The following is a 27,589-nucleotide window of genomic DNA, read 5'->3' as shown; positions in this document are numbered from 1 at the left end:
ATGGTGCAGAACTAGGCAGTGATTTCATATTTTGCATGTTCTTTTATGCTGAAAATAGCTGTATCAGCCTGTAACACATAATCTAAACTTATCACAAAAAGAGATCTAACAGTTTTTGGCAATTTGGTGATTATGGGAATCATTTATCCAGTTCTTTTTTTAACAACGCAGTTCGATTACTGCAAGATAGTGTGAAATATATTGATGAAAAATAATTTAGAATTATATGAGCACTTTCCTCTTCGTGTTTTCTAGTCCTTTGCTGAATTGTATACGGCAGTGAAGATTTTCTTTCATATTTGTGGAATAGACCACATAACATGACAAAACACAACACACAAGTGCAAGCATACAGTGAAGTGGCTCTCAACAGTGTGCCATCAAAGTTCAAGAGTGTGCAGATTTTCAGAAAAAAAAAAAAAACACACACACTAAACCAGTTGATGCAACAGCTTATCATGAGTAGACTTTAAGATTTCATTCATCAAGCTACATTTGAGGTATGTAGTTTTTACTTTGATCCTTCCTGGGACTAAGTCAGTAAGTGAGCAAGTAAATAAATAAATAAATAAATATTATACTAAAAATGTATATAAGTACAAAAACCACAACAAAGCATACTTACAGCACACCCCCCTGTGTGCTGAACAACTTATAATAATCAATCTGTGATAATGCAAATAATATAACATAAATTATGTTATACGCTGTTTAATATGTGCTGATTCTGATTATTGTTACAGTTTACTAATGTATGGAAAAGCTTGTCAGGGTATGAACAGAGGTTAAACCAGCAAAAACTCAGCCCTGAGCACCGAGTGATCGTTCTCTATTGACTGTTATGTTCATCAGGTCAGTGTGCTAGGTAACCCAAGCAGAGGGGTGACAAAAAATAAGGACAGTAAGTTACGGTTCCACTGGTACCAACTTTTCATAATAAAAATGGGGGAAAAAAGTGCACTGAATTGAACTGCTTAGAGGAAATGGGACTTATGATAACCCCTGTTTACTGTGACTCAGCTGAGTGATGAATCATTTGTCGGTTAAAGCCTTAATCTGGTGAAACTGTTTACTTGCTGATTGATGGTTCGTAAACTGTTGGAAATTAACTCTCATCTTAGAAAAAATAGTTTTCTTTAATTTGACTGAGGCCTCCAAGGAAATCTTGACCCTGATCTTTCTAAAGTTCTTGCCACAGTTTCTTATGGTAAATGCATATGAAATTGTCTTTAACTGTCTCAAGATTTCAGAACCATTCCCTATCATAAAGTTCACCAGGTCCTCCACTTTAGCTGAAGGAGCACAACCAGTAAAAAGTCTTACAATAAATTTGGAATAAAAACTTACAGACATGGCCGACAGTATTGACACACTGTGCAGCTACTTGGAGACGATGGCGTGTAATCCTCAGTGAATGTCCATTTAGCAGAGGACCTGTAGGAAGAGGGTGAGGGCCACCACTAGAAGGGTGTGTCCATCTGGCTGCACTTAGCAGCAGGTGACACCACACCATAGCTCCGCTCCTGCCACCTCAGCCACTGCATGTGGACCTCTTTTTGAACCTTTCAAACACACATACAGAAATGCAGTATTAGGCTGTTTGCAAAGTAGTCAAAGTAGTCAGATGATACTGTTGCAATTCATATGTTATATATAATTTAAGTCATTATGTAATTAGTTCACAATCAAAAAAAAAAATCTTTTTTAATCTCAATCTCTTAAATTGTGATGCTGGAAAAACATACTGATGGAGGGACTCATCTTTTTCTGCGGAAATGAAAGAAATTGTTGGAATCTCTGGGATTTTAGTATATTTTGGATTTAAACAGATAATAACTAAGAACAAATGTCTGAACTCGGGACATTGGGTATGAATCAGATTGATGTTCACAATAACTGTCATTTAACTTACGTATTTTTAATTATTTCATGTTATTTTATTCTATTTTATTAATTTATTCTTTTTTGCTTTTATGGATAAAACTTGTAATGTTATGTACGCTTTCTTCTTGAAAAAAAATGAATAAAAGTCATTTCAGAGTATTTGTTGGCAGACTTTAGGCTTGAAACCAGACTAATGAATGTATTAATATGCGCTTGTTTTGTGAGCCCTGCAGCTAGCGAGATGAAAGGATTATCATAGCATAGACTGTGTGTGTGTGCATGCATTTTTTACATTTCATATATGTGTGAGTGTGTTAATGATTGTGCGCCACTTGTGATTTTTTTTCGTGGGAATGTTGCCAAACTCATCCAGTTTGTGATATTGAAAAAGCAAGGCTTTCATTACTGGGCTCAATCACCACTGTGTTACCATAGTGACCTAACAGACATTTATAAATGAAATCTTCAAAATTATTATTATAATATGTTTACAACACACTGCAATACAGTATTCTTGACACAAAGTTTGACATTTTGGGAAATTAGGACTTCTTGATGGAAAAATATACATTATGTCTACATTTAAGATTTTATTTATTTCTTTAAAGAAGAGAAAATTAAACTGTTGTTTTCAAAATAGATATTATTATTCAAGATTTGAAAAAAAATGAAAAAAAATCTCACGGGGCACAGTGAAGACCTGAACAAAAGCTGTTTTCACAGAGCTTTTAATCTCTGTTTAACAGCCTTGTCCTGCATTAGAAAAAAATGAATTCATAACAACAGAAGTGCTAACAGAAGAATGGCCGAGCAAAAGGGAGAGGAAAAGACTGAATTTGTCAAAAAGAAGCCTTTTAAGTATGTATGATTGCTCAAATTTAAGAAAGAAAGAACTCCTACAAGTATAAGAAAAACCTCATTCCTGATATAATATTCACTGCAAATAATTGGCTCCAAATTCACCATAATCGCTAATTTTTCAGACATTCTGCATTTATTGTATTTGGGTTAATCTACAGTTCTTCAGTTGTTCTGTTCTTGTTATGCATTGATGGAATATCCTTCTTTCTTTTTTTTTTTAACCAAGTCTATGGTCATTAGGGGAATGAAATGGTTAGACAACCACTGCTGTACACTACTGTGTTAAGTAGCGAGTTTTAGAGTTGCCTGTAGGTTGGGTGTTTTACCTCTAGACAGAGCCGGGCTAACTTTTGCCCTTCTTTACAGTCTTTATAATAATCTAAGCTAAGGTAATTGCGAACTATCGCATTACACTTGGGACAGACATATTAATCTTGTCTCTCTCTGCAAGAGAGCAAATACGTATATTTCGAACAATGTTCAACCATTTCTTTAAGCTTGAGCACTAAACTCAATAATTTGTTGCCCTTGCATCACACAAGTCATTTTTTGGATATTAAGTCATCTTTGTTCTGCATATTATTGGGGTAGCAGTGAAATTCAAGTATTAACTATCATTCACTTCTTCTAGCATCTAAAAATTCATTGATAAACCACAGCTGTGACTCTAATTAATTTTTAATCTAAGTGAGGACAGAGATGTTGAATAAATTAACTAATTCATTAGTCTATGATAATTGGGTGATCTCTTAGTATTACTCACGAGGCCCTAAGGCACCAAACAGACAAACGTGAGTTTAGAGTAATGGTGTACAGAGAAAAAAAACTATGTAGATTGGCCTCACATTAGTCTTGGTAGTTACATAAGCGCCAGGGGTCCTTCCCTTATGCAATGAGGAGCAAAGAGGTGCAAATATTTTTTTCTTTGAAGCACTCACCCGTTACTGATATGTGATCTGGGTACACAGGTTTATTGTGCAACAGAGGGTTGTAAATTATTTGTGTGCTTGGATGAACAATGTAAAAGTAAATGGATGAGAGAGCTGTGGCTTGTACTGACCTCTTGATTGAGGAAGCAATAGAGAATCGCCACAAGAAGCCCCTGCAAGATAGATGGTTTTAATCATTCACATTCAGGATGAGTCTGCACCATTAAAAGGTTGCTATTGTGAAGATAGCGTAAATATCAGATGACAAATGAGAGCTGATAGGCTAAAGAAGTAAAAATAGGAAATCTATTACAGTGTGCTTCTCTCACTGAGCCAGCAAACAAGACTGGAATAATAAATAGTTGAGGTTTATATCTCAATAATACACTGTAAAGCCATGAATAATCTCAGGCAAACTTCTGTATACTGGTCCAGTCCGGTGTTTGGCCTAATATTAAACCAATTTGACATTTCTTCAACCCCCTACCCCAATATCCTGGTATACCATATTGCATTCATAGCTCATAAGCATAACTGTTTTTTAATTTTGCAACTCTTTTATAACAAAGCTTGGGTTATTGTGTCTATTTAGGCACATTGTTGCTTTTCCATAATGTTAAACTGATGTGCCCAAGTAATTTGAATTTTCAACATTAAGGGGAGCAGGAGCAAAATCCAATTTGAACAGCTGGCTGTGCCATGACATGAAGTGGAGGAAGCCAAGTTTGTCTTTTCTGTAGTTGCACATGACACTGCTGAGCATTTTTCCACTTATTCCAATTTTTTCTTATTATTTTTCCATGGAGCTAGAACAGTGACATTATGTTTTGGCATCGAAAATGAAATTTGCCATTCCAAAAGGAAACATTGACACAGAGGACATTTCCATGGAAAATAAAATAGGCATTAAAAGTGTCTGTTTTTTTTTTCTTTTTGTTACACTGACACTTTTCACCCTTTTTTTCAGTTTCAACTGTCTGTCACTGTTTTGGCATGGAGGGCAGAGTTTGAGGGGAGGGTGCAAGAAAAGTGTGAGTTACATAAACCATATACTAGGAGAAAAAGCCTCTTCTTAACCCACAGTCCTTCCTTTAAGGGTTACATAAAGAAAAAAATCAGAGACTGACACTGAATGCAAAAAATATCAAAAGTAAATTAAATAATTTTTAATTTTCTTTGTTTATTTTTCAGTGGAACACTTTTTTTTTCTTTTTCTATGCTAAATTTTTTTTGATGCCAAAACTTATTGTTACTGTTCACGATACGATGCAATTCGATAAGATACACTTTATTGTCCCTGTAGGAAAATTTGTCTCAGACTCAGATGCTGCCCCCATCAGTGCCTTCATAATTACAATAAAACAACCACATAGGAACAGAACAGCACTAGCTGTACCAAATCACACCAATAAATTGCAAATTACCCAGATTTCACACGTAAAATATTGCACATACATTGCACGTAACACATATTGCACATACCCCATTGTTAATACATCATGGAACTAACTACTAGTGTTCTTTAAGAGCATTTTATCACTTAGTGATATAGGACTTTATAGGAGTTTATATAGGAGTATTAAATTGTCCATTCAAACTAAAATGTGTTTCATTATCTTTTTATCCATATTAGTCACCTGGCTCTGAGGATGGCAGTAAATTGGTCATTCTTTGGTCCAAATCTAAAAAACTTAACAACTGGGTACAGACATTTACTAGGTGATCCCCTGACTTTTCCTCTGGTGTCCTCATCAGGTTAAAGCTCTTTGTCCAATACTTCTTAACTGAATACCTGCATAACTAATGACAATCCAATCATCACTGATTCATAGGATTCACTCCAATGACCACTGATCTGACAAACAAGGAAGGTTTGTTACAAGAAACGCTACCCTAAAGAGATTACATTCTGGGTATAGGCTTCTGTATTTTCATGGTATTTGAGCATGTATATTCCCCCGTCAGAATATCGAGTTTTTCTATAAATATATGTGTGTGTGTACCTGGAAGGATCCCATGCAAAGCTCAATACAGAGGCGCAAGTTAAGATTGAAGTAGTCAGGCAGAAAATTGAAGACCATGTAGTGAGTGCCAAACAAAGGGATGAGGAGGAGGGTGGACTTAGTCAGGCGTCTGTTGCACAGAAGGAAAGAAACAAGATGCAGGGGGTTAGCCTACCTCAGGGGTTCGTTAAGTGCATGTCTAATCTGAATGCTGCGCCGGATGGCATCATGCTTGCAGGCATGCTAATCATCAGATGCCAGTCAAGACGATGCTTGGTGAGTGTGTCAGTCTGTGTGAAGATCTATTTTTTAGCAGGAGAAAGGTAGCAGCAGATGTGCGATTCAAAGGAAGGATGATTAAAAAGTGAGTGCAGAGGTAAATTTTTTTTTTTTTTTATGTGCGGGGTTTCATTCTACCTGGTGCAATTAAGTTGAGTATCATTCAACTTACATACCTTTGGTAAGTCTTTTATAAGATCCGGATATGCATGATGTCCCTGAGCACTTTCTACCAATTAGTCAGTCTATTTCAATTAGATATTTTAATTCTGGGTAGCGAAAAGATAGACGTGGCCAGACTGACAAGTTTGAAGTTTAGTCGTGACTGATAAAATTTATACATTGCTGACTGTGGTGTATCAACAGTTTTCACACATCTTTCCCTACATCAAAGTATCTCCTTATCAGAGTGAAAAGTATCAAAGAGAGTGCAAAAGTTTGTGAAAATGTGTCCATCAGACTGAAAGAGCTAAAGACTTTAAGATGTCAAGTCACAAACACACAACTTTGAAAATTATGTAAGGAGAAGATGAAAGCTAAATTTGATAAAAGCATTAAATACTGTAATGACTAAAGAAAGAGATACTGTGCAGCCTCTCATACTGTGTCTGCAGCCAAAGCACTATTACCTGTACTGAGAGGAGTTATTGAAGTGGATCAGCCGAGGGTTGAGCTTCTGTATCAGGATTCTGATGATGTTCATGAAGAGAATGAAATTGACCTGTTGATTGAAAAAGCAATAATGAAAAATTAAGTTAATGAAGCCTTGACAAGCGATGGGTCAAATGCCTCTTACAACAAGGTGATTGGTAAATGAAATAGCAACAAAATAGGCCGCCAAGTGTGTAATTTATATGGGACCGTCAGGGCAGGTTTTCACACTCTATTCTACCATGCACAAAAAATCTTTTTCCTTTTTTAAATCATTTTTTTCAAAAAAACATTTCTAAACTAAAGTAAACAAATTATCTGCATAACTATCCACAATCTGTCAGTCCGTCATTGTTATTTTCCGCACAGTGGGAAGATTTACCGTAATGGAAACAACAATAGGTCCCTTGATGATCCACCAATAGGGAGAGTCCTCGTTGATGTCCCAACATCTATATAAGAAGACATTTTGAAATGCACACTTCAATCCGTCTGCAGGAGTTCCTTTATGGTATGATCTACATCGACCTTAACTGAGTGTAGGAAAAAAAAATTAACATCTATCCATCATCTCATAATAATGACTGAAAAGTGAGTGCAAATTACAAATTTATTTTTTAAGAGACACTACAGGTGAAAACTTGCACAGTTCAATTTTGAAATTTTGGGCTATTTTGCAACCATGTCTTCTTTTGGACTAGTGGAAAGAAAATATGTAAAATATTATATATATTTATTTTGGTTCAGATTTCTGTTTCATCTGGGGAAGTTCCATCGTGACATGTAGTTTTAAACTATTAACATGCCGTATCTTTTTTTTGGTCTAAAATGTATGGAATACATCCTCATTAGGATACATTTCTTAATCAAAAACCTACACTGTTTATCTTTACATTTTAGAAAAATACTATATACTGTTGCTCTGTTTAGGTCTGTCACAGTGAGCTGTAAATATATGTATGAGAAACAACTTTGCTTGTGGAGATGGAAGTGGAGGTTTATACAAACTCTGTGTCCTCAAAATACACCCTGGATCCAATCCACAGGATGATGAAGAGCACAGGTACACCTGTGGAGAGGAAGAAAAGAAAAACTAATGTCAATGACACACAATCAATGCACACTGAGTTGGTTGAGTCATAACAAGACTGTTGAATGACAGTTTTTCTAATATCTTTGTTGATCTGTTCAGCGAGAACTCAAAGTAAACGGAACATTTGGGAGGCTTTATGCACTGCACATGCAAAATATGTTCTCATCTATTTCCTACCTTACACTGCTGGGACCAATTCCTATTTGTACCTGTGGCATGTTAAGTGGCAGAAACTATCAACCCACGAACATAATCAAATGCATTAGTAGTGACTGCCACAGGGATGTAAACTTTAATTCAGTTTGTTTGGCAATTACAAGCAAAGCCACTGAGCCAGGAGAGTTTCTGGCTGTAAAAAAAATAATAAGTTAGGGATGTTGGCCAATGGCGGTCTGTCTGCTTCTTGTACTCCCCCAAGACAGCAGTGAATCTTTGGATCACAGAACTGCAATTAGTCTCTAACAGTTCAGGTCAACAGGGCTGGAATTAGTCATCTTAGGCCCCATGCATGATGTTGATGAGAGGTAGATGTTATATATTTTAGCATTTGTAAGTGAAAAATGCATGTTGTTTGGAAGTAGTTAAAGGTCAAAATTTCAATTTATCCAGTGAGTAACCCCGTGCAGACATGAAGTACATGTCAAGATAAACTTAAGTTAATTTTAACTCTGAAATTGCAAAGCTATTGGTCTGACTTTTATAATACAAAGGAATGATTGGTAAGTGATTTGAGGGAGTATGAGGGAGGGCTTCATCCCCCTTGTTAGCAAAATAATCAAAATTTGTCCCCCTTGTTAGCCTGCCATTCCTCTCCTCCCCCTTGAGGTCACTAATAGGCAGGCCATGTTCCAGGCCCGGACCCAGACGCCATCCTATCCAGACCTGGACCTATTACTGATAAACTACTAAGAATTATTCAAGTTTGACTGACTATCTCTATTTTATTTTTGTTTTTTTGCACTGTGACATCAACCACTGGTTTGTGAACAGCCATTTTAAAGCCTTGAGTATGGCATTTTGGCTGTTGCCATCTTTTTTGTAGCCAGAAGTGCCCATATTTTTACGAGATGCTGGCACAGTGGAGGAGCAAGGAGAAGATCCGACTCACAGACTACAGCAACCGCTAGCGGCGACTCTCAGACAGCCTGTAACTCCAGCGGCCCTGTGCAGAAAGATGCATAGCTTTGGGCCTTAATAAAATGTGAACGAGTGAGTTGTAAAACATTTCATCCCCATGCAGTTGCCATGGATGTTGAAATAAGCTATGGAGATCAAAACTGTTTCTTGTTCCAGGCTTTATTTCATCTCTCACGTTGGGTGTTTTAACATGGGGTGATATTACTCCTATTTTGGAGCCAGCCTCATGTGGCCAGTCAATGAACTGCAGGTTTTTTGCACTTCTGCACAGCTGCAACTAACAATGTATTTTATTATCAATTTATCGGCTGTTTATTTTCACACAAAAAAGATTAGTCATTTATTCATAAAATGTAAAAAAAATTAAAATATGGTCGTCATCATTTTCAAGAGCCCAGGGTGACATCTTGAATTTGCTTCTTTTATCCAACAACAGTCCAAAGCTTAAGACTGATGAAGAAAAGTAGCAAAGTCTTACATTTAAGAAGCTGGAACCAGCAAATGTTTGACATTTTTGCTTGAAAAATGAATGAGTAATCGAACTCTGAAGCTCAGCGTAACAAATGTCGAGGAAATTACATGTCAAGGCCTCTCACCCCATCCCAGCAGGCTGAAGCCCCAAAGGCACCGACGGCTGTGATAAAAGGACGAGAGCAGCAGGGAATTGAGGTAGAGCGCCTCCACCAGGAGCCAGAAAAAATTGGACATTACACAGTAGTGACAGAAGACCACAGATGCCTTGCAGGCAAACTGGACAGAAAATAACAGGAAGGAAACAGAAGGACACAGAGTGAATTGTAAGGGTGGATTAGTGTGAGAGAGGAGTTGATATGCAATGAGAGCGAAGGGAAATCTGCCCAAAGGGAATTCTTAATACAAACAAGGACCAGCGTCATTATCTTACTGTGGAGAGGGTGCAGTGGTTGGTGTCGTCACTCGAGAACAGAGTTGCATCCTTTATGAACACCGCCACAGCTTTCAGGATGAATGTGATGAAGAGCTGGATGTGAATGAAGTTCCTGGCACAACGCAGCCTCCTGTTAAAAAAAAAAAAAAAAAAAAGCAAAGATAAATAGAAGATAGAAGACACATGAAATAGGTCAAATACAATTTTGGAATGTTTGAAATGTTGACTCCTTATGAGCCAATTCACAGTGTCAGATCCTGAGGTGAGGCCCCTCTGGCTGTTCCAAAGTCTCAAATCAAAAGGTGACAGTGTCTTTGCCATCAGCACCTATTGGCTTTGGAACGACCCTCCTGAGGAGATAAGGCTAACAGAATCAGTAACTTCTTTTAAAACAGATCTTAAAACACTTTTTTATAGACTATTTTTTATGTGATGCCATATTTTTATTTGTTTTTTTATTTCAATTTTTTGTTTTCTTGTTTTCTATTGACATTTTGCGTCCCGCATCTTGAAAAATGTATCCTCTTGTTCAAAATTTACCTTAACACAACCCTAATTTTGTCTCACTTGTGAAGTTATAATACCAATAATAATAATAAATGTGTTGTTTTTGTTGTTATTATAAGTGCTGTTGTTATGAGTGTTGTGTAAGTGTTGTCTAATTTACAAAAATGATCACAGGCAAGTTCTGTCACACTATATTGTAATAGAACTAAATAGTAGCTACAATGCCCTAGTGTACAGGCAGTGGTCACAGAATGATGTCTGTTAGGGGTCTAAAAGTTTGAGAGAAAAAAGCAAAAAAGAAAACAAGCCAGTTTTCAGAAAAAGAATTAAAAACATTCAGTATGAGGAAAAAAATCAATAAATAACAATAAGAAAGAGATGTAAGTTGCTGTACTGTGATTTCAAGAGATGTATAAAACCTCACACAAGCTGTGTCCTTTAGAGCTAAGTGGGTTACGTGAGGAGACCCTTCACATTGTGGCAATCCGTTGTTAAGTGGAGTGTAAGTGGACTAAAGCAGCTGTTAGGTCCATGTCAGTGTGGGTCAAATCCAAAAGGAAATGTATTGCAACTGAGATGTACGACACAGACGAAAGAGAAGCATGTAAGGGATCATGAAATGTATGATAAAGGTAACGGTTTTGCCTCATGATACCATAACATCTGCTTTCATTCCAGTTATGTTTGACTTTTGTTTGATGTCAGTGGCTCTAAAATGACCTCTTGCAACAGCACCACCACTCTTCGTTAAACAAAAAAATACAGCATTTTGGGGAAATATGCTTGTTTGCTTTGTAGGTAAGAGATGGATAAACAGATAGCTAATTCACTTTTGCCCAAATCTGAAGGTAGAGCCAACAAGATCAGGCTGGTAGTGGCCTTGGACTTATTTAGTTCAACCATAGTTGAACTAAATCAAAGTACAGATTACCATCTGTACCATCAAAGTACAGATTAAACAAACAAGACATAACATGCTTATTCATTACTGAAAAAGTGCTAAAAATTTAGAGGTGTTGGCTGACTTTTTTCTATACTAATGGACATTTTTTATATTGTAGAGGCAATAAACAAAGAAAACAAATAGACAGCAGAACAAGGGAAAAAACAGACAGATATGAGGTCACAGGATATTTAAAAAGTCGAAGTAAATTCTCCTCATTTAAAGTACGATGTCACACATGGTACATATAATAATTATGAGAGATCTGGCTCATTGCTTAAATGAGTACACCATTTTTGTCACTTATTTTCTTCCCGTTTTTTTTATCAGAAGTATGGAGTAAGTAATTTGTTTTTCAATCCAATCCACTTTTTTTATATAGCACGATTTTAAACAAACACAAGGTTTCCAAAGTGCTGTACAGCAAGGTAAAAAGCACAATAAATACACAATACACAATAGGATAAAATAAAATCAAATCAGATAAAATAAAAATAAAATAAAATAAAATAAAATAAAATAAAATAAATAAAGTGTTAGGAGATCTAGGTGTTAACAATATTGACAAAAAGGCCAGCAGTGGGACCATTTTTCAAGAGCAAGTATTTTGTTATGGCCTTTTTATTTGGTGCCAGCAAGACCTTAAGGCGCGGGGTACAATCTTTACTTAATCCATCAGGGATATGTACAAGATAATTGGCTGTCAATGTTGTTATGACACAGAAACCGAAAGCTTTAGAAATTATTCTTGCTACTTCCTCCCAGAAAGTCTGAAAAGAAGTGCAGGACCCGAAAATATGGCCATGATCGACCACGATTTCTCCACAATCCCTCCAGCAGCATAACTGAGTGTGTATCATATAAAGTACGAATTCAGTCTCAAAGTCTCAGTCACGGAGCTCAACAAAACATGTACTGCTATGTTGGTTCTTAGAGAATCTCATCAATCTTTATGTTAAACTAATCCAATCACCTGCTGGCTCTTGCTTCATATTTAGCATAGAGACATGAGTGGTGTCAAATTTCTCTTCTAAAAATAAAGAAGTGCAGGTGTATTTACCAAAATGTCAAATTATTTCTTCAATAAACTACATTAGGCCAAAGATTTTAATTGTGTCACAGCTACAGATCCAAACAAAGGCCTCAAACTGGTGAGTGTCAGGCGCTGTTAAAAGCCCAAGAGAGCTTTGTAATAATCATTTTGTTTATAGTACAATATCGTTGTGCTCGCTATTGCTCGGCTCTCTGGGAGAATTGCAATGGCCTTGAGTTTACCAAAATACACTGATGAAAAGTGGAATAAAAGTCTGTCTGCCTTATCTGTTCTTACCTGAAGAGCAGCAGCATCAACACAGCAACAACCAGGACCACTAGAGAGATGCTGTAGCCGATGGTGTAAATCAGCTTCACTGTGGCAAAGTATGACTGCTCTGTCTGAAAGCAAGAGGAGAAAGAGTATTTTTTATAAGAGGACATTATACTCCAGTGTCGAGGCTTTTCAAAAATGCTGTCAAAATGAAAGTAATGTCTCAAAATGAGACCAAATTGCGGACAAACTCCAGACTCAACTGTATTGAAGAGATGACTGCTGCAGGGCTACAAGAAAGCCTTTCTCCATATTTTGAAGATGAGTCTAATGGCAGTATGACTGGAGCGAGTAGACTATAATCGATTAAAAGAACATGAAAAAGGTCTGAACGTGTAATTAATGACTTTCCACCCCTCGCTATTGGATAACTTATAATGCTTTTTTTTAACTCAGGTAAAAGATGCTTCATATTGCACCAAAAGTATTTTTCTCATAATTATCTTTGAAAAAAAAAACTATTCAGTACGATCAGGCACCATCCTCTTTTTGTGAAACAAGATAATTTCAGCTATTACCTGATGGGTGACTTTCAATTCACTTCCTGCCTTGCAAAAGTATTTTCATGAGACACATTTATGTTTGAATAGATTTTCTTCTCTTCTCTGAAGAGGCAGCGATAATCACTTTAATCCAAACTGCTTCAAAAAGAAACAAAAGAAGGTATGTGGGCTGCAGTTTCACTTCAGTAGTCTGACAGGCTGCACTAAAATTTTGACATGAATCTTTTGTAACATGGTACATTTTTCTTTTCTAATTTAGTTTGTCCAGTTTGTTGACTTCTGAAGTTGAACAAGGTCTGTATTTGTCCCTGTTTCTATATAAAAAAAATATTGTTCTCGCCTACTTCTTCCTTTTTTCTCCAGTTCGGACCTCTGCACTCTCAATTTCTCATTCCCCAAACGGACCTTTTTATCTGCCTCACCCCAACATCTCTCACCTCAGGAATGTCATCATCCACACTGCAGGCGATGAGGTACGGAGGGAAAGGTCCGGACCAACCTCCGCTGGTGCAGTTACGGCTCACTGAACCTGAAGTGAAAGGTCAGGATGTGAAAAAGATCATCTTTAGGTTACATTTATGAACTTGTCAAGAGTAACAGATTAAATGTTCGATGGTTATAAGATGCTAATGATGTAAATATTTTCTCTCTTCTTTCCCAATTTTGTAGTAAGTTATTAAAATACTAGTGGCCAATGTAGTGGAGTAAAAATGAAAGGTGACAGAAATATTAAAACTTGCCAAGGTACGTCTTGTTTGCTCTTTTGATTAAACATTTGTATGCTAATTTACTTCTAATTTGATTTTAGTCTCCTGTGACAATCTACTAAGCCCAAGCACTGAGAAACGACATTACTAACATGACAACATGACAACATGACAACATGACTACAAATTCACAAAATAAAGACAGCATATAAATGACTGAACGATAAATAAATAAACATACTTTACATACTTTTGAAAAAACACCCTTTACTATCATCAGAGCAACAATTTAACTTTTTGACTCAATGGCAAACAAGCTGCTCTCATTATTATCTCAGCCTAAACACACTACTCATCCCCTCTTTCCCCCATGTGATCCTTAAGTCACCTGTGTTGTTTTTGAAGAGGGAGAAGACGGCCGGACAAGCTCTTTGGACTGTTTCCCCCACGGCTGCATGAGGCCAGCAGGTGACTGCATCCCAGAATGGCGGACAAACTTTTTGGAGAAGGAGAAAGACGGTTAAAAAAAGAAAGTATGTCTCTATCGTGGTAGTTAATCAGAAACACCATGAGCGCACATTTATATCCATAATCATACACGGCCGCTTGAAATGCACACAGTTTAAATATATACTCATGGAAATACAGTAGAGGTAAATGGGGTGTATCATGCACAATACCCTCAACGACATTCTTCAAAGCCATAACGTCCGCCTCTGCATAAATTGTATTCAGACAAGAATGAGGAAGTACTGTAGATCTCCAACCAAGACCTTTGTCTTGAGATAGATTACATACATAAATCCTTATGTAACTATCCTTAATAGTCTCTTCTACAGATGCATCACAGTGACAGATCGCCCATTGTGTTTTCATTTTGCAGTCAGGACGCCATAGAGAAGTGGCTCTGACAACTGATGATTCTCTGTGAAGCATTTATTCCAGCCTCGACTCCTGTACTTAATGAGAACATTTGCAGTATTTTTCATACCACAACTACAGCCACGCCTGGATTTATATGAGCTGCAGGGTGATTTTAAATTGGAAAACACACCTTCTGTGCTTCCGTTGCCATGCTCTGCAATGTACTGAAGGCACTGAAGCTCCTCTTTCCCCAGCTGAAAGATGTACTCGCATTCAGGGTGCAGGCTCGCCAAGGCCTAGAGGAGAGAAAGAAGGAAGAAAGGAAGGATATAGGTCCACTATTGTAAAATAACAGGAGGTTAGGGGCAAATCGCAGCTGCTCTGCACTGGTCACGTGGTCACAGGGGCATTTTTAAGATATTTTGGAAATTTGAGGATTAAGCCAAACCTCTGTTAGCAGGTCCCATTTAAATGCTGTCTTTTTCTAGTTTTAAAGGACCAGTGTGTTAAGGTTAGGGGGATTTAGGGACATCTAGGAATTCCCTTAGCATTCATTGTTAAGGAGGTCTTTAACTGAGCCGGATTATCCGCAGAGGTCTTCTCTTCTTTGAAACAAGCAGACCCAGTGATTCAAACTGGTAAAAAAGCAGAATAAAGCAGTTTCACATTAAAAATCTTTTTTTTTCAATGCAAAAACACAAATGGCCCAATTTAAAGCCAGTAATTGGTTAGTCCGTTCTGTGCTACAACAATGGTAGACTCCATGGATGAGCACAAACTCCTTGGAAACTCTTAAACGCAGGCTCAAAGCAATCGGACACAAATCATCAACATCACAGCGGCTGATACACTTTGTTGGACAAGGAAGTGAAGCACAGAACATTAGCCAAAGTGAGAGATCAGTCATTACACCTGGGTGTGAATGGAACCTAAGAGTGGACCTCGATCGGCAGCTTAAGTTCCCAACGAAGATCACAACTTCCCTGCAACCTGACGTCATCCTACGGTCCACCACAGCCCGGACTGTGATCACAGCAGAGCTCTCTGTCAGGTTAAAAATGTTGTGATATCTCTAAGGCAGCCTTAGAGAGGAAAAATGACAAGTACGCAGAGCTGTAAGGCCGAGTGCAGAGAGGCAAGGTGGTCGGCTGCCAGCTTCAGTTTGGAAGTTGGCTGAGTGTTCGTTAGTACATCCAGCCAGTGCTTCTTGAAAAGATGGGAGTGTCTGGTTCCAATCACAAGAGGTCAAGGCGGCAGAACAGGAGAAAAAAGGACCACGGGTAGGGAAGGCAAGCATCCTTGGGTCAGCTGCAGGGGGCTGTAGGGAGACGCCCTTATTGTTGCTCTACTACTGTGACATGTCCCCAGATTAATCGAGCGAAACATCAAAAAAGGGTGGTTCCCAGCTGCCCCAATGTCACCTTCGGAGTTGCGTCAGGCAGCAATTTCTTGCAAGTGCCCTTTACCTGTGCTTCCATCTACACTATAAAAAAAAATGTTATTATACAATATTCAATTTTGCATTATAGTAACGTGATGTAGTTTTCTGAACTTACCAGACTGTTCTGGCTGTTATATTCTTAGCCATTACCCACTTAGTTATTATAATCACAATACCGATGATTATTTATCAAAATCTCGTTGTGAAAATATTTTGTGAAAGCACCAATCGTCAACCTTACAATATGGTTGCAATATTGATATTGAGGTATATTTGATTTTCTCAATAAAGCCCAGCCCTTGAAGGAAAGGATGCTCTGTTAGACATATACAAACACTGAAGCAGAGGCCGTAGTCTGTCTGTCAGTCTGTAATTCCATAAAAAAAAAAGTATTTCATGTGTATGTCAATTTTTAAAGGGCAGTGACTCACTTTGCCTTTAGCAGGAAATGCTTTCCCATTGATACAGTAACCTTTAGGCAAAACACACCTATTTTATTCAGTGGCTTTAAACAAAATTATCTTTCACTGCAGCATACAGAAAGGGAAAGCTCGGAGAAATCATTGAATGAGTCTGTCCCTAATGACAAGGATGATTGTCCTGGTCTCCCAACAACATCGTCCATTTAGAGACGCTCAGATATTCCTCTGTTAGTCTGCCCCAGCTCATCCCTCCATTTCCTGATGCCAAATAAAAACAGAATAACTGGATTTGCATTTGACTGGCATTTATCGCAGTCTAAAAATAAATAACATCTTGTTTCTGGGAAAGAAAAGGATCATTGGAGGGTAACTTATGAAGGGGGTCGATTGGAGGAAGCATGCACAGACAGAGTGACTGTGGTAATCATCTTTTGGTCTGTACCTCAAATCTGTGATAACAAACCTGTTACACAGTCTGTGCCAGTTAACAGTTGCTGTATAAAAGAGGTCATACGGTCATATAATCCAACGTCAGTGAGAGAGCACGAACATTCCTGTGTTATGTTGGACAATTACGCAGAACACAAATGTAATGTGTTTTTGAACACTGCTGCTAATACACAGGATGTGGTGTTGACAGCAAGCGTTAGAGGAGTGCTGTGCTTTGATCGTTGTCTGACGGGAAACAATCTGTACTCTGGCTGTAAATCACAGGATGGGTATGGATGTAGATGCTTTTATTTGGCAGGATGGGTCATAATCATTGGTGCTGAAGTGTATATAGATGACGAGAATGCCAAGAGGTCAAAGTTGCAAAAGGGGTCAGGTGCATGGGTCAGAAACATCCACTGCCTTTTTATAGTCTGACTCTTTGATCAGCATCATACATACATCAGTCTATATTTATAAAATGTCATACTTTCATACTGGGACTGAGTCCACACAACAAATCTAAGATCCTGATTTTTATTTTAAGCATTCTATAACAGATCATATCTTAAGCGAATGAAGTTAAATCAAATGTCATTTGTATTTATCTCATGCTGATGGGGAACTTAACTGTTCCTGAATGTAAAGGTCAGAGCAGCAGGCAAAGTCCATTTTCATTAGCTCAGACGACACACTGCAAAAGTATGTTTCCTGATAATATGTCCTTCATGATATTGCTCCTGAATTTGGTTGCAGCGGTACCAGTTTTAAGATTTACTGCGATATGAAAATGGCCGTTATCACACCATCTATGGACAGCAATTACTCACTTCATGATGCATTGAATTTGTAAAGAAGTCATTGTTTTTCAGGCATACATCCAAAAACATTCTCCGCTGAGTATCACATTTAACAACGACAAAGCTACATTTCCACCTACAACTAGCACCCCCTGAGTGTGCCTATACGTGTGCATACGAGCTCCCTTTGAGCACGTGTTTGCTCAGACATACTACTTGGCTGTGCAATTAAACTATTTGTACTGTAGTTTTTTAGATCAGAATGTTTGAGTGAAAATGCATGTGTTTGGGAAGTACTATGCACACAAAATTGAGAAAAAATAAATAAAATTAATTAGGTTTTTCACAAATTTAACATAACACACAGTGTGTAACTGATATAGAAATGGTCATTTTGTGGGTAAAGTATAACTTTAAATTCATCTACAAAGTTTGGAATCATACTGTTACTGTTTCACATTGTACCTTGATTTTTGCTTGCATGTTGGAAAACATTCATTTATGTGGGTTACTGCAGCCTCGAGTTTATAGATAGACTCTAACTACGCTGTCATTAACTAGGTAAAAATCATGACAGCCATTCTGAAAAATATCTAAAAAAATCATAGATGAAAGAGATAATGAGTTAAGCACAAGCTTGCTTCCATTCTTGAAGACATCACCGTATAATGCGATGTTTGCAGAGATGAGGTGTGTATGTATGTGTGTGTGTGTGTGTGTGTGTGTGTGTGTGTTAAAAAAGAAAAAAGCAAGTGCAGACAATAAGGAGACAAAAGTAGAAAAAGCAGATATGTAATCACAACGCTCCTCCACATTTCCAAAAGTACTCAGAATTCTGAGAGTGTTTTTCAGTTAGTTTTTCTTACCCTGTATTATTTTACTATTTGAGTCTCTCCTTTGGTTTCAGAAGATGAAATTAAACACAGAGGAAAACAAAACAGGTTGTAGAATGCACCTGCACTTGTATAGCGCTTTTCTAGTCATTTGACCTCTCAAAGCACTTTCACTCTACGAGTCACAATCACCCATCCACACACATTCACTGGTGGCTGAGGCTACCGCACAAAGTGCCATCTGCAACTCAGTTTTTAAACATTCATACACCAATGGAACAGCTATCGGGAGTAATTTGAAGTTCAGTATCTTGCCCAAGAATAAATCAAGCCATCAACCTTCAGATTAGAGGAGGCCCCGCTCCATTACCCAAGCCCCTGCTGTCTCAGTCATAATGGAGTCTTCTCTTATTGATATACGCATAAAACACACAGACGTTTGTCCTGGATTCAGATTAGTTCCATCACACTTCAAAACACCAGAGGTAACACGAGCGCAAGCAAACTCTTAATGAAGAGAAGCTTCAGAGGCTAAATTCCTCTGGGACCATGATTACTTCCTCTGGAGAGTTTCCCCCCACTCACCACCTCTCTGAGTGTCAGCTAATAGGATGGGCTTGCTGTTTGTTACACGCATTTCCATTAAAAAAAATCTATGAGTTTCTCTGAGGGGGAAAACGGCAACATCTGCACCCGTGCAAACCCACCTGGAGCCATTTCATGAAATTACATGACTGACTATGCCTTGCATAGATATAGCTTTTTATTATCATAATGGTGTGCATACGACTTGAACTGCGTGAGCGTGTGACGTTATGGGAAAAACTAAAGTGCTTTGGAAATAGAGAATGAAATGCCAACTGTGTAATGGAAGGGCACAAACAGGATGTTTGTCTGAAGTGCACAAATGCTGATATGTAACCATGAAAGTAAAGTAAATGAAGAGAATGTATAAGTTTAGGGAAACAGATTCAAACATTAAAGGTCCAGTGTGTAAGATTAAGGGGGCTATATTGGCAGAAAAGCAATATGACATAATAAGTATGTTTTCCTTAGTGTATAATCACCTGAAAATAAGAAAAGTTGTGTTGTTTCCCTAGAATGAGCTGCTTGTATCTACATAGGGGAGTGGGTCCTCATCTACAGAGTTTGCCATGTTGTACCTCCATGTTTCTACAGTAGCCAAGAACAGACAAACCAAACACTGGCTGTAGATAGAGCAATTTACATTTTTGCGTTGGCCACCGTAGTTAGCAGACGATAAGAGCGTCAAAAAAAACACCGAATTTTTTACCTAAAATTGCTTTACAGAAGTATTTATACTGGTTTAAATCAGTGAGTATGTTTGTTTTGGTCAGGAAGAGACCTCTGCGGATAATTCTGCTTCCTTGTGCTCATAGAACGGGTCCTATGATATCCTACGAAAATGCATGCACAACAGTTTACATGATGTCATACAAATTGACGTTCCAAAAATGATGTTACGTCTTTAACATACAGATATATATTTAGTTTCAGTTACAGAGGTTAGGCTCAGGCAATAAAAGTCACTGTGGTTACAGAAAAGAAATCTGGTGACGACGCACCTTAAAATGACTCAAAGTTCACTCGGCATGGAACTTGTGTTTAAGGTTAAGGTTAAGGTCTGGATTTTTGTGACCAATTCGTCACCTAAACCTACCTCCTTATAAGACTGTTTGGGACTGCTTCCTTGTTTACTCCCATCAGCTCACTGGGCACATTATTGCAGCCTTTTAAAATAAATTGGATTTATATGAATTTGGGTGCATAATCTTTGTAGGAAAACTTACAGTTTGTGAGAACAGCCTGAAAACCTCCTGAACAACTAGATCTTCAGTTATCAGAGAAAAACAGCTGAGCACAAATTAGCATGCTCATTATGGTGATGTGTTGAATGCCTCTGCTCACTGTTTTCAAATGCTGGATAGCATTTATCATGGGCCTCTCAGACTCATTTCTAATTGTGGATCTCTTACTCACCACCGTGTCTTGTACACATAAGTGGATTGGCCTGCTTTATGTATGCGCCACCTCAGTCACTGGTGTGTTTTTATCTACAAAGCCATTGTTGGTAAAATTCCTACCGTTTTATCTTCACTTTTGAATATGAAATATGGGAATTATAACCTCCATGCATCTTGTTGTTGTCAAAGACAGAAATGAATTGAAAGGCTTTTAGCTTCTCTGCACCTCCAGCATGGAATAATCTGCAGAACAATCTTAAGCTTCAACACATGATGTCCCTGAATGAGAGTAAAACCATGGTGAAATCCATTGAGTTCACACTGTCTGATTGCAAATGTTTTATCTGATTATCCAGTGTTACTCAAATCAATGTGCTTTTATGAGAATTTTTTTTGTTGTTGACATTGTGTTGCTGCTATTCTTAGCCAGGTCTCTTTCGTAAAAGAGATCTTTGATCTCAATGGGACAAACCAGGTTTAAAAAATTAAATAAAATAAATGCTGGACTGACATGCCAAACAGTGTCAGTGATTTACTGATTGGTAACGTGAAACTGCTATATTTAGTGTTTTTACTGGTTTTAATGACCTGGTCCATTTGTTTTGGGGAGGAAGAGACCTCTGCTGATAATTCAGCGTGTGATGAAAACCTCTGCATCTGCAGTCCTCACCGCTGGATGCCACTTAATCCCCCCAAATCTTACATACTGGACCTTATAATTTCACTGACACACTGATAAATATTTCCATGCAGTGTCAGTGGATAGGATATTGATTATTTTATTTTAATACATTTAAAGTTAAACAGGTACTTCATACAAGAAAGAGTCTGCCTTTGAGATTCACATCCAAAGCCAAGCCAGACCATTTGGAGGATTTAAACCCAAAATATTGCACATTCAATTCAGAATAATGCTTCACCTTAAAATTCATCAGGATACATTTGAAAAAAGACAACCAGAAGTAAAAGTGGTTTGGATCTGAACTTCTCATTTCTGTTTTGCCAATCCAATCACTCACCTTGGCTCTTTCTCCTCATTTTGTGTCTTATCTGTCAACCTGTTCACCATCTCACGCATGCAAACAAATAATGGGATTCTTGGAAAAAAGCCAGAGCGTGTGTTTGTGCAGAATAACAAACCACTTTAGCAACTATGTCCAAACCACCTACAGAATAAACATAATACAGAAAACTAGCTGGAATTGAGCGCACTCCTCCTGGCAGTTGCTGGATGGGAAAAATGTTTCCCCCCTAGGATGCAATCTCTCAGCACCATCTCTGCCTCCGTCAGTGAGGAGTGGACGTGTTGGAAGCAACCTCAGCAAATCGATGCCAGTCCTGTTTATTCTTAATGTAATGCTAATAATCTAATGAGAGGTGTTACTGTGCAATTTTTGCGCCAATTACTGATCTTCCTGTTCAAAGGCAGGCAAGGACTGTGAAAAAAAAAAACAGGTTTACTTTGCCTCCTGCAGAGAAATTAGAGTTTGCATTAAGTATACTTCAAGGTGTATGCAGAGAAAATGTTACATTGTTCTCTGCTAAACTGTGTTGTTATAATTCATTGTTTGAGCATGCAGTGAACACTGCCAGGTCATTTATATTCAAAGCAGAAAGACTTATGAACTCATGAAACCATAAAGCACACTATACAAATGCATCAGCTAAATGACACATTGTGTGTCAAATGGGGCTCATGCAGCACACATGGCACCTGTTTCTATGCAAGGGGATGCTGTGAAGACATTTTACTCTGCATAAGAATGGTGTGCAGTTGAGAGGAGGCAAGCAGAGCTTCAGGGGGGTGAGGAACAAAGCAAGAGCCAAGACTGGGTGGCTGATGACGTGCTTGTGCATTTTAACTGCACGGTGGGATAACGGGAGACACTATGCTGCATTTAAAAGACAGACACAGAGATAGGGATATAGAGACACGGGGGTCTGCATGAGGTGGATATTATGAGCCATGAAACTAAATGCAAAGCTAAAGGCCCCTTCACACTGCCAGGTTAGCATGCAGTCTGCTGTAAAAATGTTCTCTGAGAGGTGAAGCCCATTATCCACTAACTACCCAAAAAGGGGCCATCGAATTGGGCTCACTTTGCAGATGTTGCCTTCTATTTTCAACAGTAAATGAGGTGCACTTTTACACTGCTGCCACAGTCCTGCGGCACAGGATAAAAATATAGAACATGCTCAGTCGATCAGAAAGAGAGCAGCCGCACAGACCGTCTCTGAAGTTTAGTTAGTAAAGGAACTGTTTGACGTTTTGGGAATTATGATTGTTAAGTTTCTTGGAGCTGGGGCTCGTTCATCACAATGAAATTTGCGCACTGGGTGCATGAAGCCAAAAAGAAATCTTTTTATTCTCTCTCTTTAGCCTCTTTCCCATTGCACAAGAAACCATCACCTGCAAACATCTTGCTTGTTAATCCATCTGGAAAGTGCACAATCGGCACTATCACCAGGTCAAATGACTCTGGAGTAGTCATGGGTATTTATCGCCTCCGGCTCTAATAGGCATTGATGGAATAACTACACCCGGAATAACACGCCAATTTCAACTCCATAATCTGCAAGATGCAATGATGCACACACACACACACACACACACACACACACACACACACACACACACACACACACACACTCACTCACTCACTCACTCACTCATCTGCTGCAGAGCCATGTACACAGCTCTGGTCTACCTGCAATGGGAAAGCAGAATATAGCCTATTTAAGTATGTTTACTGTTGTTAAAAAAAACCCAAAAACCCACAAGCTAATTTTGGTGGAAATGGGATATGATTGCTGAAGAAAGTATTGGAATAGTGGATGTATGACAAACTATAAATCCAAATTGAGGGGATTATACATACTATTCCTTAGTTACTTAATAGGAAACTATTATCAACTTGATTATTTTATGTTTTCTAAATCCATTACGTCACCACAATTTGTCTACGAGCCAAGCTGTAGCTCGTGGGTGGGGCCAGCAGGAGAAACATTATGTGCATATTCAATGAGCGACATGTCACAGAAGCAAATTGGAAGCTTTTGGGCATATGTGCAAGGTGAGCAACTCCATGGGCAGCATCTTGTCATCCGGTATCAAGTTATTATTATGAATCAATGGCCAAACCAGAACTTCATTTTGCTAGCTTATTTTCTTCTGTTTCCAGTCTTTATCCTTGTCTAAAAAAAAGGCTGTTGAATGTAACATTTCATATTGATAGTACAAGAGAATGATACTGATCTGATCATTTCGTCCTATTTTATTTGCTATGTTCAAAATGAATATCGACCTATGTATCTATCTATCTATGTATGTATCTATCTCTCTATTTATTTTTTACCATGAAGCCAAAGAGATGACCAGACACCTTTCATATTTTCAATTTTTATGTTTAGTTTACGTTTTTCCTTCTCAGATGTGGCTAAAAGAGCAAAAATATCAATCATCTGAACATCCAAAAGAGACCACTACTGGTCTTGTTTGCAATGATGAGTTTTCTTTTAAAATGTGTCTGTATGTATGCGTGTGCGTGTGTGTGTGTGTGTGTGTGTGTGTTTATGGACCCTGAGAGTTCATTATAATTCTCTGCAGTCCTGAGCAGTGACAGTGAATAGACTGAAGTGGAACGTAGCGATGAGTGTCTCCCTGCTCCCATTCTCTCTCTGTCACGCAGATCATCATACCACCTGTTTGCCTGCTGCTCACATTTCTATTCTGTTATGGAAATTAGTGAGGTGGCTGTGTAATTATAATCTTATAAAGCTACTGATAAAAAAAAAAAGGCTGTCGGCATGTGAACGTGTGTATGGTGTGTATGGTGTGTATGGTGTGTTCTCCGTCTTGTTTCTTCACAGTGGATTTGCCACGATGAATAGCACAAACACTGCAGGTTGTAAATAATGTGGTAATATCGGCAAACAGAAGTCATTCAGTCATTTTCATTTTGCTGATTTAAACAAAGCGAATTCAGGTCACAAATTCCAATTTGTTTGTTTGTCTGTGGTAGTCTAATGGAAAAGATTCCAATTTCCATGGATTTTAATGACATAAATCAAGCATTTTCATTGCTAATATCCCATCCATCAATCATGCCCCACTATTTTCCCTTGTGTTGAACACAAGTTGTTTGTTCCCTGGTGCTCCGTCTGTCACTCTCCTGGTTCCCCTGTTCTCCCAACAACTACCTCCAAAAAGCTCATCACCTCCCCAGCATACAAACCCGACTCTTTTCCCAGATTGCTGTCTCAGGTACCATGGTAGTCATTACTGCTAGGTTCATTTCAACCCCAAAATGAACTGTCCTTTCCCCTGTGTCCCAGTGTCATCAGCCTGCCAGCAAACACTTGTGCAACTTCAGCCTGCCCAAGTCACTCAACCTCGTCCACCCATTCTGCCTTACTCCATCTGCCCCTTTGCCTCAGCAAGCCATTTTCCTCCACTCCACCTCCATTCCCATTCCACAACAGAGCTGCAACAATTATTCAATTACTCAATTAGTATTCAACTATTTAACTCATCACCAACTTATTTGATAATTGATCAAATGGCTTGGGTATTTTTTAAAGTAAAAAAAAAGCCAAAGTCAAAGAACAAAGCAAGAAATTTAAAGATGGTGATCAGCATTTCTCCCTATTTTCTGACAAATTATTAAAAAAAATTAAGCAACTGATTAAGTGAGAAATTAATCATCAGAATACTTGACAATGAAAATAATCATTAGTTGCTGCCCTATTCCACAAAAAATAGGGCTGTCAAATGATTAATTTTTTTAATCGCAATTTATCGCAGAATTTCAGTTGTTAATCACAATTAATCTTTTTTATTCTCATGTTTTCAGATCCATTATTTTGCATTACAAAACAGTTATAAGGTCCATATTGACAAGGTTAAGCATTTCTTACCGGATTGTCTTGATTAGAATTTAAATGACAGTAAAAAACTGAAAATGTTAACACTGACAGCCCTAGAAAAGAAAAAAAAATCCAAAACCTCATTTACCCCTGTGTCAGTGTCCTATGCTAGGGTCAACCTGCAGTACTACAATTATAAGTGTCACATTTGAATGCCACAAATTACATCATTTCAAAATATTGCTCACATGCTTGCACCTTTTACTTATAGCAAATCCCAAAATTATCATCATAGCCAACAAACACACACACACACACACACACACACACACACACACACACACACACACACACACACACACACACACCATGAGCACATATATTAGAGCTGCAAATTACTGATTAATGTGTAGATTTGATTAATCGTTTTTTTCTGAAATGACAAAAAAAAAAAATACTGAAAAATGTCCATCACAGTTAGCTCGAGTCGAAGGTGACTTACTCAGAGTTCTAGTTTTGACAAACCAATAGTCCAAAAATAAAAAAAAATATTCAGTTTATTATAATAAAAGACTAACAAAAGCAGTAAGTCTTCAATTTGGAACCAGAACTGAAGCTAAAACCAAGAAACTGTGTGGCAGTTTTACCACATAATATACTTACACACATTACACAAACACCAACTTAATCTCCCAATTTATTTAAAGATAATGCGAAAGATTAGGCTAAATTAACACACACACACACACACACACACACTGAGAGAGAACATTTAACTCACACACATTTCACCTATAATTAAATCAAACACTTCTGAATTCTGCTGATATGCTCCTTCCGTGTAATTTATGATGCAACACATTAATGATAATAAAATTACTTGTGGAGAACCAAAGAGCTGCATATCAGGTGTCTGCAGACAGATGCAGCGCGCTCACTCTCACACACGGGTACACGCGCACACACATGCAGGGGTCTCTTACTTATTTTTATTAAAGCTTATTAATGCCCGCAAATCATTAATTTGGTCAAAAATGTAGGTCCAGACATTTGGAGAGGAAATAGTAAACTTGTAGATTAAGGCGTTTCATCTCTTATAAACAGTGTGTGATATTCTGGTTTTTAAAATAACTTAAATTTCCTGCAAAAGAGAGCTTCAAATTTTCTAAGCAGAAAAAGTTACATTTTTATCATTTTTTTTCCTTTCAGAAAGGAGATAAAAAAGTAAATCACTCACAGTTGGAGCCAAACACAGAGTGAGGAAAACCCCTCTGATGTAGAGACAGGACATGCTGTTGATTCCTCTGTTCAGTCCAACGTGGCGCTTTCCTCAATGAGACTGCATCACACTCGTGTAGGAGGGGATGCTCAGACTCTCCTCTCTGCCCAGCTGTAAATACAACACATGTCAAGCTCGCAATAAGAAAAATATGGCAATTCCTGTCTATATTTTCAGAATAAAAGCATCACTCACAAACTGTCAGTGAGAAATTGCTCTGAACATTGCTTTCTACACAGATTTTTATAGCCTTGTGAAAAACTGCCTACAATATCACGATGTAGGATGAAAGTCTAATTAATCTTGTGTTGCACGATTGTGCAGGGATGCAATCTTCTTTTATTTTGAAGGTAGAGGACAGCTTCCGATTTGGCCAGCATGCTTTACAGCTGATGCTGAGCGGGAGATACTAATTCATCCCTCTGCTCTCCTGAGCCTGAATGTGTTGCCAGACAGACATTCAAAATGTGGTCTTGTGTTATGGACATATATGGACACTGACATTTATGACATATATGGACACTTTACACTAAAATTGAAATACTGGGGCTTTGATAAATAAAAAATGCTGTTTTTTGCTTTATCTTTTGAAATATAAATACAAAAGCTTTTTTTTCTCTGATATATTTATTCTTTTCAGATTGTTCATTTTATTCATTTGCTTACTTGTTCAAACAATCACAAAAATTGTTTTCATAGAAGGTCCAGCATGTGGGATTAAGGATTCAGGATTTATCTATTGAAAGAATTGAAAGAAAAGAAATGCTATGTAATATTTGTAACTACTTTCAATAGGACTACTTAATCACCTTAAAATAAGAAATGTTGCGGTTCTTTCATCTTAGAATGAGCTGTTCATATCCACAAATGAAGGGAGTCCTCTTTCACAGAGTCTGCCAT

General features: G+C 37.9%; 1 protein-coding gene across 1 annotated transcript; it reads right to left on the bottom strand.

The window, feature by feature from the left end:
• Positions 1–157: 157 nt before the first annotated feature.
• Positions 158–27,589, bottom strand: ghrhrl (growth hormone releasing hormone receptor, like). Its single transcript, XM_042513972.1, has 14 exons — positions 27,578–27,589; positions 26,648–26,734; positions 14,825–14,930; positions 14,159–14,266; positions 13,501–13,592; positions 12,525–12,628; positions 9,742–9,874; positions 9,434–9,587; positions 7,616–7,676; positions 6,990–7,059; positions 6,586–6,677; positions 5,678–5,807; positions 3,806–3,847; positions 158–1,562 (listed from the first exon to the last, which is right to left on the bottom strand). The coding sequence occupies exons 1-14, from the start codon at positions 27,587–27,589 to the stop codon at positions 1,461–1,463; spliced, it is 1,293 nt and encodes a 430-aa protein (XP_042369906.1). The 3' UTR covers positions 158–1,460.

Source organism: Plectropomus leopardus, chromosome 3, assembly GCF_008729295.1.
Source record: "Plectropomus leopardus isolate mb chromosome 3, YSFRI_Pleo_2.0, whole genome shotgun sequence".
Lineage (NCBI taxonomy): Eukaryota > Metazoa > Chordata > Actinopteri > Perciformes > Serranidae > Plectropomus > Plectropomus leopardus.
Note: the sequence above shows the minus strand (reverse complement) of the source record. Positions and strands in the feature narration are given on the sequence as shown.